At 40.5% G+C, this 16,453-nt stretch overlaps 2 protein-coding genes across 6 annotated transcripts in view; both read left to right on the top strand.

The window, feature by feature from the left end:
• LOC115683628 (uncharacterized) overlaps positions 1-6,870 on the top strand; it is a 61,703-nt gene extending 54,833 nt beyond the window's left edge. For 3 of the 5 annotated variants that reach the window (XM_056320212.1, XM_056320213.1, XM_056320216.1), the window contains 8 exons: positions 1,304-1,467; positions 1,772-2,018; positions 2,427-3,539; positions 4,172-4,447; positions 4,585-4,751; positions 5,074-5,320; positions 5,773-6,076; positions 6,369-6,870. In XM_056320212.1, coding sequence (XP_056176187.1) covers positions 1,304-1,467; positions 1,772-2,018; positions 2,427-3,539; positions 4,172-4,447; positions 4,585-4,751; positions 5,074-5,320; positions 5,773-6,076; positions 6,369-6,512 — 2,662 coding nt within the window. In that variant the 3' untranslated portion in view covers positions 6,513-6,870. The remainder of the gene's footprint in view (positions 1-1,303; positions 1,468-1,771; positions 2,019-2,426; positions 3,540-4,171; positions 4,448-4,584; positions 4,752-5,073; positions 5,321-5,772; positions 6,077-6,368) is intronic. The other 2 variants (XM_056320214.1, XM_056320215.1) reach the window with 2 other exon arrangements.
• Positions 6,871-8,555: 1,685 nt separating this feature from the next.
• Positions 8,556-15,331, top strand: LOC115683626 (serine/threonine-protein kinase/endoribonuclease IRE1a). The gene is given in 8 exon segments (XM_030608182.2): positions 8,556-9,030; positions 10,072-10,306; positions 11,002-12,515; positions 13,467-13,639; positions 13,962-14,208; positions 14,545-14,848; positions 15,005-15,109; positions 15,112-15,331. Coding segments are annotated over 8 exon segments (2,778 nt in total). The 5' UTR covers positions 8,556-8,860; the 3' UTR covers positions 15,142-15,331.
• The last annotated feature ends 1,122 nt before the right edge of the window (positions 15,332-16,453 follow it).

Genomic DNA, 16,453 nt, shown 5'->3' on the forward strand with positions numbered 1-16,453 from the left:
GGTTGTTCTAGCCACCAGAGCAAGGGCACTTATGACCCAAAGAAATTATACGTAGTAATCTTTTGTTCTTTTTCTCTTTTTCTTGTTCGTATTCTGATAATTTAATCCAAAGCAACACAGGCAGAACAAAAGCGAGAAGCAAGATGGGGAAGAAATAAACAAAACCCAAAAAAAAATTTGGGACAAAAGTGCCCCTGCTCCAACAGCAAGAACAATCATGTGATGCACTGGCCGGTGACGATTTGGCCAGCCGGTGAGTGCTGGCACTCATTTGAGACTAACTGTCCTTTTTTGAGAAAATAGCTTAACTTCAGGTTCTTACATAAAAATTTCCTTATATTAAGCGATTAACCATGAAATATGTCCATTACTGACCTCCTTTATCCTTCCAAAAGTTACAGTATACCGAATTTAATGGGTGACCTTTATTAGCGACCCTGATCTTTTAGTTAGGTAAGTGTCACTTTATATTTTTTTCAATGTTTACCTCTCACATCCGTAAGTTATTAGGTGTTTTTTTGGTCAAACCATAAGTTATTAATTTACTTGTATTTAAAATGATAATGACAAAAATGAAATTCTTCAAACGATTAGTGAATCTTCAATTTAAGAGAATAACCATCAATAAAATCAATAACCGGTAATTTCTCCGTAAAGGCACCATGACGGCGTTATGAATGATCTCGGTGTTATTAGTGAATGAAGATGGTAATTCCTTCTTCAATCCGGTGATGGTGGTCATGAAGTAGGAATTCCTCAAATATGACAAGAACATTCCACCCGTTTTTTACTATCTAGGCTAAACTCGGCCTTTTCTTACTATGATACTCAGTTAGTAGTCATTTAGTTATGAAGTGGCAGATTTCCCATTTTAATTGAATTCGGCTTACAGCGGTGGCAATTCATATTGTGTTACCTTGTTCATCTCAATCCTTATTGTCATTTCATAATTGCCGAATTAGTTTAAAGTCGATTTAACATGGATAAACTGGTTTTTGCAAAAAGGGTCATGTAGTATTTGTTTTGAGTTAGTCATCCTCATGTTGTTCCAGATTCGGGTTTCTCCCTGTGAATTTGAGAAGTTTCTATGAATCGAGTCTAACTATCAACCAATGCCTTCAACCAGGATTTCTGTTTCTAGCTGTTGGTTAATCAATTATAGGTAGAGGGCACACGACCACCCTTTGTTCACATACCTTGCCTTCGTTGATCTTGAATGTCTGTTTAATTAATGGAAAACATCTTTTGATTCATACGTCTTGTTGGTTTTAAGTCCTAAGATCTACTCTATGTTGTCATACAGGGATGTGGTCTCAGGACTCGTCCATTTGCATCGCCTAGGAATAATTCATCGAGACTTAAAGCCTCAAAATGTCTTGATTACTAAGGAATTATATGCCAAGTTATCTGATATGGGCAGTAGTAAACCCCTCAGGGATACGTCTTCCTCAGGATATCATGTTGCTGGTGAGTGCTCTTGACAGCTTTACCTGGTCCCTAGATCTTCTTTGGATGTAAGGTTGGTCCATGCGGGTCTGAATCTGATAGGTGATACTAAAACCTTCAGCCATATAATTTCAGCTGTAAGAGCTGTCCTTTTTATTTTGAAAAAGACCTTATATCGAAAGTTGGATCACTCATGATTCTGGAGATTCAAACAGTTTCTCCTGCTCTCTTTTGATTTGCTGTTGGATTCATAATGCCACATCTGTATGTGACTAAGTGACGATAGCTCTATGACAAATGCGAATACCCAATGTCTATCGTCCAGATTGTGGCAGCTCAGGATTGCAAGCGCCTGAACAAATACGTAGTGCGCAACGAACATGCTCAGTCGATGAGTTTGGTCATAATCGTGTCTCGTTTTTTGGCATCACTGGCAGAAGACATCCATTTGGAGACAGTCTAAAGGGCGATAGTAATATCGAGGAGAATATAATGGATTTGTCCTCGGTGGAATTTATGCCAGAAGCCGCAGATATGTTCACTTGCTTACTACACCCTCATCCTCACCTGAGGTGAGAGTACCATGTAATGTGCATGATCTCTTTTTCTATCCTTCAATGGATTTTAGGCCAGTCATTTATTGACTCTCAATTCCTCGTAGCACTCAAATCTTCTGTGTAACCGTTTCTTCTAGAAGTACAACGACCAAACACTATTGAACCGCAAATGCCATTGAGTGTTGTACAGGTTCCCACGCAAGCTGATTACAGGTGAAATGTAACTTGTCAGTACTCGAAGATGCACACGCCAATCATTCCTAACGTAATATCTAGGGGACTGGATGATTTTCAGGAATTGTAATTTTGTTTTCTGTCTTCCAATTTTTCATCAAAGATGCTTAGTGAATCACTGAAGTCGATCTTTCTCTCGCAGCCAAACAACAAAAAATAATCTGCATTCTGAACTCTTCTAATATCTAGCAGGCCAAAGGCATTGGAGCATGTCTATTTAGAGGACGAAGGCAGGCTTGGTAATTGTAGGAGCGATGATGAGGGTGATCCGATTTTGAAGGCGCTTTCCAAGAGGAAGAAAGAAGGCAAGTCTAGAAAGATAAATCAAAGTCTTGTCAACAACGAGGAGCATGGTTCTTTAGAGAACAATGACAGGATTTGTGACAGTAGGAGCTACAATGAGGGTGATCCTAATTTGAAGATGCCTTCCAAGATGAAAACACACGAGTCAATAGAGAGTGATGGAAGTCTTAACAAAAAGGATGAGCATGTCTCTTCAGAGATGGATGGCAAGCTTGGTACTAGTAGGATCAATGATGAGGGTCAGTCTAAAATGAAAGTGCCTTGCTGGATAAAGAAAATACACGAGTCTGGAAAGAGAAATGAAAATCTTGACAAAAAGGACCAGCATGTCTCTTCAGAGAATGAAGACAGGTTTGGTAACAGTAGGAGTGGTGATGAAGGTGATTTTAATTCGAAAACACTTTTGAAGAGGGAGAAAAGATGCGAGTCTGGAAAGAGTAATGGAGGTGTTAACAGAAAGGAGCATCATGTATTTTCAGAGAATGAAGGCAGGCTTGGATATAGTGTGGGCATTGATGACGCGTGGATGAACCTAAAGAAACCTGTTGGTGGAGGCACTCCAGGGTGCAGGATCGGCAAACTCTTTGTCTCAAATACAGAAATTGCTAAAGGAAGTAAGGGCACCATCATCCTTGAGGGCTTCTATGAGGGTCGACCTGTCGCAGTGAAGCGCCTTGTCCGGGCTCTTCACTATGTTGCTTCACAAGAAATACGGTCTCTGACAGCATCTGACCGAGACCCAAATATTGTTCGGTTGTATGGAGCAGAGAATGATCAGGATTTCGTCTATCTTGCCCTGGAGCGTTGTGCTTGCAGCTTGGATGACTTAATACGAGCACATTCAAATTCTTCAAAGAAATCTGTCTTCCCTAATGACCCAGCATCAAATGCTATCATCGAGTACAAAATGCGATTGGATTCAGTTAAGGGGATGATGCAGGATGTTAACTTGTGGAGGGAAGATGGCCACCCCTCAACTTTGCTACTCAAACTGATGAGGTAATTTATATGTCGTGAAATGTGAAAAAAGGGTTTGAAGAGATTACTGCAAGTATTTTTCTTCTGGTGGCACGCCTACAGTCGACTGTTGCAGACCTCTTATTGTATTTTTTGCTTGCTTGCCTATCTTTTACTTTTACATGAGTCTCAAGCATGTTTACAGAGACAATCTCCATGCCTCCATCAAACTGAGTCCTTTAGACCTCTTCTTTTGCTGGCATTGAATCAGTTCTCAGGCAGCAATTTCCAAGTTATACATGAGACAGACAATTATTAGGCCACTAACTGGCTTTGAGTTACCCTGAAGAGCTCTATATCATGGGCTGAGTTTTGAACCTCACACGTCTCAGTTTCATAAATTAAGGTCATTGTTATTATCTAGGCTGAACTGAGCGGCTTCTTACTATGATACTCAGTTAGTAACCATTTAGTGATGAAGTGACATATTTCCCATTTTGATTGAATATGACTCACAGAGGTAGCAATTTGTATTGCGTTGCCTTGTTCATCTCGGTCCTTGTTGTCATTTCATGTTGAGCCGAATAGTTTAATTTCGATTATGAAAGAATTGGTTTTTTTTTAAAAAGTTATGTAATATCAGTTTTGAGTTAGTCGTCCATGTGTTGTTCCAGATGCAGGTTTCTCCCCGTGAATGAGTTCTTCTCTCTTGTCATCTCAAAATTTGCCACCCAGCTTCTTGCGCCATTTGATCAGAATACAGAATTATCCTTTCCACATTTTTGTTTTAAAATTAGTCCTAATAGTTATCTTTTCTTTACTGTCATCTTGACATTATTTCGTGTCTCCTTGCATTTTGTGTTAGAGAAGTTTCTATCATTAGGGGCTAGCTGTCAATCAATGCCTTCAAGTAGGATTTCTGTTTCTAGCTGCTGGTTATTCAATTATAGGTAGAGGGCACACGACCACCTTGTTCATAGACCTTGCCTTCGTTGATCTTGAATGTCTGTTTGATATAGGAAAACATCGTTTCGTTCAGAAGTCTTGTTGTTTTAAGTCCTAAGATCTACTCTATATTATCATACAGGGATGTGAGCTCAGGGCTTGTCCATTTGCATTGCTTAGGAATAATTCATCGAGACTTAAAGCCTCAAAGTGTTTTGATTACTAAGGAATTATGTGCCAAGTTATCTGATATGGGCAGTAGTAAACTCCTCCCCGGGGATACGTCTGCCTTAGGAAATCACGTCACCGGTAAGTGCTCTTGACAGCTTTACCTGGACCCTAGATCTGCTTTGCATTTAAGATTGATCCATACAGTTCTGAATCTGTTAGGTGATACTAAAACCTTCTGCCGTATAGTTTCAGCTGTAAGAGCTGTCTTTCTTTCTAATGAAGATCTTATATCGAAAGTGGGATCACTCAACAATTTTGCAATCTAGATTGTGGTATGATTTTGGAGATGGCTTCTATTGCTCTCTTTTGATTGACTGTCGAATCCACAATGCCACATCTGTATGTGTTTGAGTGACAGTGGCTCTTTAACAAATGCGAATACCCGATGTCTATCTTGCAGATTGTGGCAGCCCCGGCTTGCAAACGCCTGAACAACTTTGTCCTGCACACCAAGCATGCTCAGTCGATGTGTTTGGTCTTGGTTGCATCTTGTTTTTTTGTGTCACTGGCGGAAGACATCCATTTGGAGACAATCTAAAGGGCGATAGTAATATCAAGGAGAACACAATTGACTTGTCCCCGGTGGAATTTTTGCCAGAAGCTGCAGATTTGTGCACTCATTTACTAAACCCCAATCCTATCCTGAGGTGAGAGTACTGACATGTAATGTGCATGATCTCTTTTTCTTTCTGTACTTCAATGGATTTTCTGCAAGTCATTTATCAACTCTCAATTCCCTGTGGCACTCAAATCTTGTGTATCTGTTCCTTCTGGAAGTACAACGACCGAACAATTTTGAACCGTAAATGCCATTGACAGTTGTACATGTTCCCACATAAGCCGATTACAGGTGAAACCACGGACCTTTAACTTGTCAGTACTCAAAGATGCACATGCCAATCATTCCTAATGGAACATTTATGGGACTGAATGATTCTCTGGGATAATAACTATGTTTCTTGCTAGTAAAGGAGGTTAGAGAATTGTTTTCGCCTTTCAATTTTTCATTGAAGATGCCTAGGGAATTACTGAAGTAAGTCGATCGCTTGTGGCCAAACAACAAAGACATTTGCATTCTGAACTCTTCTAAATCTCGCAGGCCAAAGGCAGTGGAGGTGCTTCACCATCCACTGTTTTGGAATTCAAAGATGAGACTGTCCTTTCTGCGAGACGTCAGCGACTGGGTAGAATCGAAAACTAGGAGAACTAATCCTGATCTTCTGGAAAAATTGGAGAGAATTGCTCAGTGTGTTTTCGACGAGGAATGGTACGGAAAGATAGATCATAAAGTCATTAAGCATATGCGGAGGTTCAGGGCCTACAATTTTAAAAGAGTCAGAGACTTGCTGCGAATAGTGCGAAACATATTTAGCCATTCCATAGGACTTCCACCGAAAATTCAGGTATGTTTCTACTTTCCAGTGCAAATACTGCAGGAAAATTTCGCATCTACGATGACAAGGACATTACTGATTACATTACTATCACCAATACGTGAAGTCATTACTTTATATTCAAAATTATCTTTCTACTTTACAATCATTAAACACGTTTTCTGGTGAACTATCGCTGTGAGGTTACATGTGATTGCTGCAGCTGAATCTCGGCAAGGCTTATAGAGTGAATGTATCCGCGAGCAGTAGTGTGGACTTTGTGGCTCGTATTCAATATTGTTCTGATGGTTGGTTGTGGCAGGAGATCGTTGGATCATCTCCCGAGGATTTGGACAGCTATATCGCAAAACGATTTCCCAGACTCTTGATTGAAACGTACAGATTCATCTCCATGTGCTGCAAAGATGAGGAACGCTCTCCCTTTCTGGAGTACTTCAACACTTGATCACAATGGTTTATCAACGACGAACTTTGCCATAATTTGGGTCGATGACCACAATTTGCAGGATGGTTGATTTGGGCATCGTGCGTATCAAGACGAAACATATACATTTAGTAAACCTGTATGCACATGGTTATATGATGTATATGGTTCGTGGCAATTTGCCTGCTGTGTACATCTTACGAACTGACAGTCCCATGCAATGCAGAAACCGGGGATGAACAACGACGATTTCATAAGAAAAAAAATACACCATTGGCATCAGAGGATAGATCAGTTACACGTGGATCTCAGAAAAACACGGTGTTTGAAGTCGATGCCTTGACTAGATGAGTTATACGTGGTATATTGGATTTTCCAACTGCCAGTCTGTTTTACAAGATAAACGGGCCGAGGATTTAGCAGAATCGAACTCTGATACTGCTCAGCCTCGGCTGGAAATCATGAGGACAGACTATTCTTTGCAATCATTTGCTGCAGAAACCAACAAAGTATATAGTGCAATGTGTCCCGTGGCTGAAATGGGGGCTGCCTTACTTTGTCGAGGTGACGATAATCCTTTCAGCGGATCTCCTGTCAACTCAAGATACCAACTTGGTCTGGAATCTGGAAATTCCGTTACAATACCACTCTCTAGTCAATCAAGAGCAATTGTCTACCGCTTTCGCTCCGGATATGTATGATACGTTTTCTAGGCGTCGGCTTCATGATGGGAGGCAACTTCCATCTCCTAGTCCAAAACAACTAGTACTACCATCCCAGCATGAAATCGATCAATCACTGAACTTTCAGCTTGAAAATCATTCTTCAGAGAGCTCATGCTTCGTCCACAAACGAAGATGGGCAGTTTGTAGAACTCGTATGATGCAAAAGCTGCTGGGGTTATATTGCCATTGCCTGCACCAGAGATCCAAAATTCGATAGTTGTTCCACAGGATGACAATGCAGGTACGATGGTCCTAAGATGTAAATGGTCCAAAACAGGCCTCATCAAGACTTCCTCTTAAAGGTAAGATTGATAAAAGAGGAAAAGCATATCTTTAATATAGATTAATCAATCCGATGATTTTCATCAACTTTTTTTGCGAGAATCATCTATTATTTAAAGTATTTTAATGACTATACAAATCAAGATTATAATTTAAAAGAATATTAACAAAATATAGTTATTTACGACGCTCTCTAAAGTTTAATTTGAAATAACTCCTTATAATATATAATTCTTTAGTTGAATTTTTTTTAGAGGAATTCTTTGGTAAAAGTCGTGAACTTTTCATGATTATAATTACATTTAAGATATGTTACTTAACAATTGTTGATAACAAATACTATCAACAATGTTCAAACCCATTATAAGAAAATCATTTATAGAAATCAGCTAGAACACAATGGGAAGTAAAAGAGAGGATATGAAGAATGTATAAAAACGAATGCAAAATAATATCAGGTGGAGTAAAATATCATTATTTTGATTAATGTGGAAATCGTTATAGTTGACTCTTGATTTTTCCATTTTCAATAAATATCGATTTTCAATTTTTCCATTTGTGATTTTCATTAACCAGTTCTCTTAAGATTATTTTCGTTAACTGAATTAGCCACAAAGCGTTATAACTATTTATAGGGCGGAAAAAGCACGTACCTAACTAGATTGATATATTAAATGACGTGACGGATTTCAAATATTCAAATTATTATGGGATCCATGTTGGACCTGATTAGAGACGAGCGCGTCTTTACCAGATGCTTGGGATTGGGTCGAGTGCAGAGCCTTAAAAATATCGAATTTTCTTCGCAAAAACGATTGGACCCGAACGAGCCTTAGCGGGTCAGGCTCGAGCCTAAGAAGGGAATTGCTTCACCATGATCCGCCCGACTCATGCTACTTCGAGTCAAAGTGCTTCTCCAACGGGTCGCCGGACATGCGATCGGGTCCATACTCGAGCCCACCCGACCCGGGGCTACCCGCGATCGGGCATGCACTTAAAACGGCGCCGTCCGACCAAGCGAAGCGCGGACAACTTTGACGCGGAGAAGAGACAAAAACAATCATCGGCTCGAAGGACGACAACATCCCGTGCGGTTCAAAACGGAGAAATCCCAGCCGCACGACGACGCAATCCCCGAATTCCAATCGTGATCCGGTGGGCGACCGGATGTAGCGGCGCCTGTCGGAGATCCCAAGCCCGCAGCGACCGCGGGAAGCTTCGAATCTTCCTCCCGATTGCCGTCTGTCCGAACCTTCGACCGCTCCTCGTCCTACTACAAAGGGAAGGGATCGCCGGATCAGCGGGTTGTTTGCCGCCCTCGATTTCGTCGTTTTGTCGGGGCTTTTTCCCGGCGTTCGATCCATGAGGGGCGGGATTCGGCGGCGGCTATGGCCGTTGTTGTCCATCGCCGGGTGGTTCTTGGGGCTGACCGCCGTCGTCTCGAGGTCGGAGAGCTCGGAGGTGTCGGTGCCGAGGCCGTGGGACAGGGGATTGGCTCGCTTGCCCGTGAGGTCCCTCAAGTCTATTCAGCCGTGAGTTGGTCTCTTACAGTTCGGCTTTGATTTCGCGTTTCGTGATTGATTTAAAAGAAAAAAAAATTGTGATTTTTTCCGGTCCCAATGAAGCAGTCTTATGCCCTGGAGCTGTGAATCGTTTGGCCAGTTGAGCATATGCGGTTCGATGCCGTGATTTCGATGGTGTGAGTTTAGTTTAGTTGGCAATTCAGTGTGGTAGGATGTGAGCTTGGTTCTTTTGGTATTAATGAGTTTGTGCCAAAGTTTCTTAGGATCTGTATGGTCGAATGGCATAATGCAGGATGGTTAATATAGGGTTCGAGCAGAGTATAAGTTTTCATACTTGCATGGGTGTGGTGGGGAAAAACGGCTTATTTCTCTTGTTTGGAGGTTCCTAGTCTTGTTATTGAATTTTGCAAGGACAAAAAACCCTGCATATGAGGGGAAGAACCGAAAGGGACAGAGAAGCGTTACTTATGTATTAAAAAATAAGTCCCTGCCTTGCTGTCTACCTGTGGAAGTCATGTGGGAATGGTCTCATCGATGTCCAACTTACACCGATTTGGAATTCTGCATGGTAATTTGTCTTGTCGGGACTCATTGCTAATATCTTCTTCTTCATTATTTGGTAGCAAATCTGGGTCTAATGGATGCATGATATGGGTGCGTGATTTGTGTACTCCTGATTTTAAAATTTAGGATCAGTCGAAATTCAGCTTTGCTTTGGCGCTTAGTAATAAATTGTTGCCAAGAACTTGGAAAAACTTGATATGTATATTCAACCATTTGGAGCTCGTGACTAGTACTTTCTATCCAGTGGTTGAAGCTGCTGATAAGGACTCCCTAACTGTGCTGGTTTGATGTATAATTTGTTCTAGCTCCTGCTTCTGATATGTCTTGTTGGCCTTTAAGCTATCAATGGCTAGTCATGAATTAGTGACCAGTCTGAGTCCATTTTTCAGTGACCTGCCATGCCATTCTCCTCTGTATTGGGGAGATAACTCTACCATTTCTCTGTTTGTTTGCATGCCTTTGCTTATGGCTTCTACTTTTGGACAGAAATCATGACACTGCCCTAGTTGCTGCCCTAGATGGGACAATACATTTGGTGGACAGTGAATCTAGGAGGGTTATCTGGTCATTCACATCAGGACCTCCCATCTACTCTTCATATCAGGCTCCAATTAACCAAGATAACGAGAATGAAAGTTCTTCTGGACCCAACAGTGGTTACTTTATAGACTGTGGTGATGACTGGGAGCTGTATATGCACAACGAGCACTTTGGGAAAATGGTACGGCTAAGACTTCTATTTGTGAAAAGAAAATTGAGATCCTTTTAGGTTTTGTCTAATTAGAACAACTGTTTGATCATTTGTCTTATCAGGGATATCACTAATTTCAGCACTTTCCTGTGCCTTTCATCATTAGATTGAGGTTGGTAGGGCTTCCTTGACAGCATTAAAAAACTTGAACCCACCATCGCGAGAGATTTTATTCTCCTATGTTTCTAAGACAGAGTAGATGAGTGCATTCTTGTCTTTGCTACTGCACAATACTGTTTTCTGGAAAATGCCTTGTTGCTTAAAGGTTTCTCTACGCCAGATGATCTTTACCCAAGAGAGCAACGCATGTTTATGATAGGAAAGTATGAAGTTTGCAATACTTAAATGCATGGTATGTTGCTTTGCTCAGGATAAAAAAAATGGCTGTATTTCTTTTGTCCTTAAGATTTAACTTGGACTTGTTTTGCCTATTAAAGGTTGTAAAAAAGATTTCCACATTTTCCTATTTGTGCTTAAATGGAAAATGCCCTTATATATATGTTTTAGACCCATGAAACTTTGATTGTCTTCTGTCCTACTTCCGAAATTGGGGAGAAGTCTCCTGATCACAGTGGCTGTTTTTCTTATTAACTATAAAAAAAGTTAATTGCTGCCACTATTGCCTGCTGTATACATCTTAGAACTGACTGTCCTATGCAATGCAGAAACTGGGGATGAACATTGACGATTTCATAAAAAATACACCATTGGTATCAGAGGATGGATCAGTTACACTTGGATCTCGGAAAAGCACGGTGTTTGAAGTCAACGCTTTGACTGGAAGAGTTATACGTACTTATGGTTTATCGGATTTTCCATCTACGTCTCCAAATGATATAGAAGAGACTGCTTTACATGATAAAAGTGCCAATGATTTGGCAGAATCGAACTCTGATACTGCTCAGCCGCGTCTGAAAATTATGAGGACAGACTATTCTCTGCAATCATTTGCTGCAAAATCCAACGAAGTATTGTGGAATGTGTCCGTGGCTGAAATAGGGGCTGCCTTACTCTGTCGAGGTGATGATAATCCTTTCAGCGGATCTCCTGTCGACTCAAGATATCAACTTGGTCTGGAATCTGAAAATTCCATTACAATGCCACTCTCTTGTCAGTCAAGAGCTCTTGTCTACCGCTTTCGCTATCCTGATATGTATGATACGTTTTCTAGGCCTCAGCTTCATGATGGGAGGCAACTTCCATCTCCTAGTCCAAAACAACTACTACTACCTTCCCAGCATGAAATCGATCAATCATTGAACTTTCAGCTTGAAAATCCTTCTTCAGAGCTCATGCTTCCTCCACAAACAAAGATGGACGGTATGTTGAATTCGTATGATGGTAACGCTGCTGGGGTTATATTGCCATTGCCTGCACCAGAGATCCACAAATCGATAGTTGTTCCTCAGGATAACAATGCTACCGTTTATGCTGATGTTTCACGTAATATTTCTTCTGAGCGGTCAGCGACTTTATATGTTATATTAGCGGTCTTTATGGCGGCTGTTGGTTGGTTTGTCCGCCGTTATTTTCAAGTACCAAAAGAACAGGCTAAGGAGCTCGGTGATTCTAGTTTGAAAACACCTTCCAAGAGGAAGAAAATGCGCAAGTCCGGAAAGAGTAATGGAAGTCTTGACAGAAAGGAGAATCATGTCTCTTCAGAAAATGAAGGCGGGCTTGACAATAGTAGGAGCAATGATGACGCATGGATGAAACTCAATAACAACCTTCTTGAGGATGGCATTGCAGGGCGTAGGATTGGAAAACTCCTCGTATTAAGTTCAGAAATTGCGAAGGGAAGTAATGGGACCATTGTCCTTGAGGGCATCTATGAAGGTCGACCTGTTGCAGTGAAACGCCTCGTGCAGGCTCATCATGATGTTGCCTTGAAAGAGATTCAGAATTTGATAGCATCTGACCGACATGCAAATATTGTCCGGTGGTATGGAGTGGAGTACGACCAGGATTTCGTGTATCTTGCTTTAGAACGTTGTACTTGCAGCTTGGATGATTTAATTCAAGTACATTCAGATTCTTCAAATAACTCCGTCTTCCCTAATGATCCAGCATCAATGGTTGAATATAAAATCAAATTGGATTCGGTTAGGGGTACAATACAAGATGTTAACTTGTGGAGGGCCGATGGTCATCCCTCACCTTTGCTAGTGAAACTGATGAGGTAAATTTTATGTTAGCATATTGCGGCACTCTCAAAATCAACTGTCACAGATTTGAATTTGTATTGAGCTTGCTTACATTTGTTTAACATGACCTAGAAGCATCTCGGAGAGATCACTACCTTTATGAACTCTTCTTTGCTGGCTTATGTGGGTATCGGGTGCTAGTCAACTAATAGCTCTACTGCAAAAAACTTCCAAGTGATACATGATAACAGGAAATTGTTAGGCCACTACTTTGACTCTGGTTAGCCTAATGCAATCAACATCTTGGGCTAGTTTTGAACCATGCAGCTTCCTTTCTAGAATCATAGGTTTAAGTTCAATGACACTATCAAGGCTAAACTCTTAGTTTCCATGGAAATCAATTAGTTATTATCACCCACCCATCGGTGGCCGCGTTGGTTTGCGCTCAGTTCCTTTCACGAGAGGTCCTGGGTTCAAACTCGCCCATCGGTGATTTAAGTGGGGGGTCGTGGCGGTGGGATGCTGCGCTAGCCCCCCTCGAGGACTAGTCGGGCATCACCGCTGGTTTGAGCCCTAGTTCGCCGGCCGCGCGGACACCTCGGTTATCAAAAAAAAAAATAGTTATTATCAATAACATAGTGACAAAACATAGATTTCCTTGATTTGGTAAAACCAGTATACCTTCTCTCTTTGTGATTCGTGAATGCTGCAAAATCCTTATGCACTCGAATCAGTAAATGGTTGCGTTAATGATATGGCAATCAAATTATGTACCAGGTTTTTCATTTAAATTTACAAAAAGAACCTGTAACAGATTTGATTCTCTAGTGTACTTCTGGCATCCTTATTGGTTTTAGTGTGTTATAGAAGTTCCTTAATTTCCAATATGATAAGGCTGAGTATTAATTATGTATCCGATGCATACAAGTGGCCCGGGTACTATTTTTAATTTTAAGTCATAATGTCTATTCTGTATTATGATACAGGGATGTGGTATCAGGACTTGTCCATTTGCATGACTTGGGAATAATTCATCGGGACTTAAAGCCTCAAAATGTCTTGATTACAAAGAATCGATCATTATGTGCTAAGCTATCTGATATGGGCATTAGTAAACGCCTTCATGGAGATATGTCTTCCTTGGGATATCATGCCACTGGTAAGTGCTAATGATAGCTTAACTAAACCTTTCATTTTCTTTTCCTCAAGACTGATATGTATGGTGGTAATCATCTTCGGATTCCTGGCTAAAAACTTTTGGTCGATAATTTTAGTTGTTAGAGCAATCTCTTCTTTCAAAGGATAAGTTATGTTGGAAGTCTGGTTGCTTTAAATTGCTTTTTCTATTGTGCTAAAGTCTGTGGAGATTTAATGGCTTTTGCCACTGTCTCCTTTCATTGACTGGTGATTCTATCATATCAATCTAAGTATGGTTGAAGTGATGTTGGCTTTTTTGTTGATCTCCGATGTCCATCTTGCAGGTTGTGGAAGCTCAGGGTGGCAAGCACCTGAACAGCTTCTTCATGGGCGCCAAACACGCGCTGTAGATGTGTTTAGTTTAGGCTGTGTCTTGTTCTTTTGCGTCACTGGTGGAAGACATCCATTTGGTGAACGTCTAGAACGTGACATCAATATCGTGAAGAATAAAATGGACCTGTTCTTGGTGGAATTCATTCCAGAAGCTGTGGATCTATTCTCGCATTTACTAAACCCTGATCCTGAATTGAGGTGAGTATTGTCAGCTCTAATTTGCATCACTGCCATTGATAGAATTTGTAACCATTATTAGTTGACTAATTTCCATTTTCCTCTATAACTCAAATCTCATGAATATAAGGTCATCGAACTTGGCTTGAACCGCCTTCACCTTGGAGTTACGAGTTGTGAAGTGCATGAACCTAATGCAATTTAAATTGTTATAGAGAGTGCACCACTGCCATATTTGTGATGCATATGAATTCGGAAATCCGCATAATTGATTTCCTTTTAGCATGTTGTGCTATAGTTCATATTTTGTAATAACTTTCCATGGGTCAGTAGTTAATTGCTTTTAATTACTGGCAGGCCAAAAGCACTGGAGGTGCTTGACCATCCATTATTTTGGAGTTCAGAGATGAGACTGTCCTTTCTTCGCGACATCAGCGATAGAGTAGAATTGGAAGATAGGGCAACCAATTCAGATCTTTTGAGAGCATTGGAGAGCACTGCGCCTGTGGTTTTTGGTGGGAAATGGGACGAGAAAATAGAACCCGAAGTTATGGCTGACATAGGTAGATTTAGGCGCTACAACTATGGTTGTGTCAGAGACTTATTGCGAGCCGTGCGTAATAAGTTGAGCCACTACAGAGAACTTCCGGAAAAAGTTCAGGTACTCTCTCTTGAACCCAAATTTGAATTCGAACTCAAACTCGAATTGGGATGATTTCTGCAGCTGAATGCATTAAGGCTTCTTCAGTAACTTTCTGTAACTCGGATGGTGTGAACTAGTGGCTCATATCTGTTATTGCTTTGATGGCGGTGGCAGGAGCTCTTCGGACCGGTTCCTGAGGGTTACGACAATTACTTTGCTAAGCGATTTCCGAGACTCTTGATCGAGTCATACAGGGTGGTGTCCAAGTTCTGCAAAGAAGAGGAATGCTTTCAGAAGTACTTTCGAAGTGATGCGCTTTGAACCTTCGGCCACTTCACCGGTGATCAAAATGGGCTCATTTGCAAGTTTGCAATGATGTAAGTGGATGGCGGGAGCAGATAGACAGTCTGTACAAAAGCATGTAAAGTAGTATGTGCCAGTATAATACGTATACACGATAAACTCATATAATTAACTTAATGAACATTCATGTTCCAATTTCATAGGTCCTAGGTTAGTTTAGGTGATTGATTTTCGTGCCATGCGAAAATGTTTTGCAAACCAGAAGCGCTGATGGCTATCCATATCCCGTCTTAACAATCCAACCATGTCGTCTTTTCACATCACGTTACGATAATGCTGGATAAAGCTTTCGGAGGAGTTTTCTGCAAATTCTTACTAGGCCGGATGAATCTTGGGCGGGTATTGATCGGCACTATGAATGCATGCCTTGTTTATTTGTGAAACCCAAGAAGTTTAGTGATCGTTCTCAAATCAGCAACTCTAGGGGTGTCAAAAAAACCCGATCAAACATGACTCAATCCGACCCGAAAATTTTCGTATTGTGTCGGGTTGGGTCTTAACTTGTTTGGGTAATAGAAAAAATAATTGGGTATTGTTTTGGATCGGGTACCCAAGCTCAACCCAAACAATAACCCAAAGTGCATCTCTATGCACTTTGGATGGGTCGAAAACCAGAATATGAGGACAAATGCTTTACTTTACACAATGTTTGGCAATTTAAGAAGCAAGTTAAAGGAAATTGTGCGAAGGAAAATATAATTATCGATTAACTGAGAAAATCTGTTGATATCAGCAATTATGTGGCTCGGGGGGAATCGTTTTTTATTTTTTATCTTTTATTTCCACCAACTTTTCTCTCAATTTTCACACCAAAATTAGAAAAATGTTTGGTAATAACCAAAACACAGTGTTTGAATTACTTTGTCGTTATGAGTTTTTTTTGTTTTGGTGGTCAGATTGTTGTTATGAGATTGTAAAGTACTAAAAAATAGTAAGTGGTCCACTAGGACCGCTTTTCTAGCCTGGAGGTGTCCGAGTTGGACCTCGCTTTTTTGTTAATTTTGTTCTTTTTTGTAAAATTGCAATTCTTTTATTTTACATTTCCAAATCAATCCACTAATGTGTCTCATTTTATATTTTTCTATTTTGCTTAGTAAAATATTTTTTGATTGAATATAAATGTGAAAAAATCATTTCAATTTTCTTGAATGTACTTATCATGTGACAAATCAGATGTACAACAATAAAAGAGAATATTTCAATGTTATTGTCACAATAATATTTATCCCCAGATTACACTAACGGGTGTGTATAAAGGGT

This window comes from Syzygium oleosum, unplaced genomic scaffold, assembly GCF_021117445.2.
Source record: "Syzygium oleosum isolate NSW1041296 unplaced genomic scaffold, Sole_v2.1 Sole_v2.20, whole genome shotgun sequence".
Taxonomy (NCBI): domain Eukaryota; kingdom Viridiplantae; phylum Streptophyta; class Magnoliopsida; order Myrtales; family Myrtaceae; genus Syzygium; species Syzygium oleosum.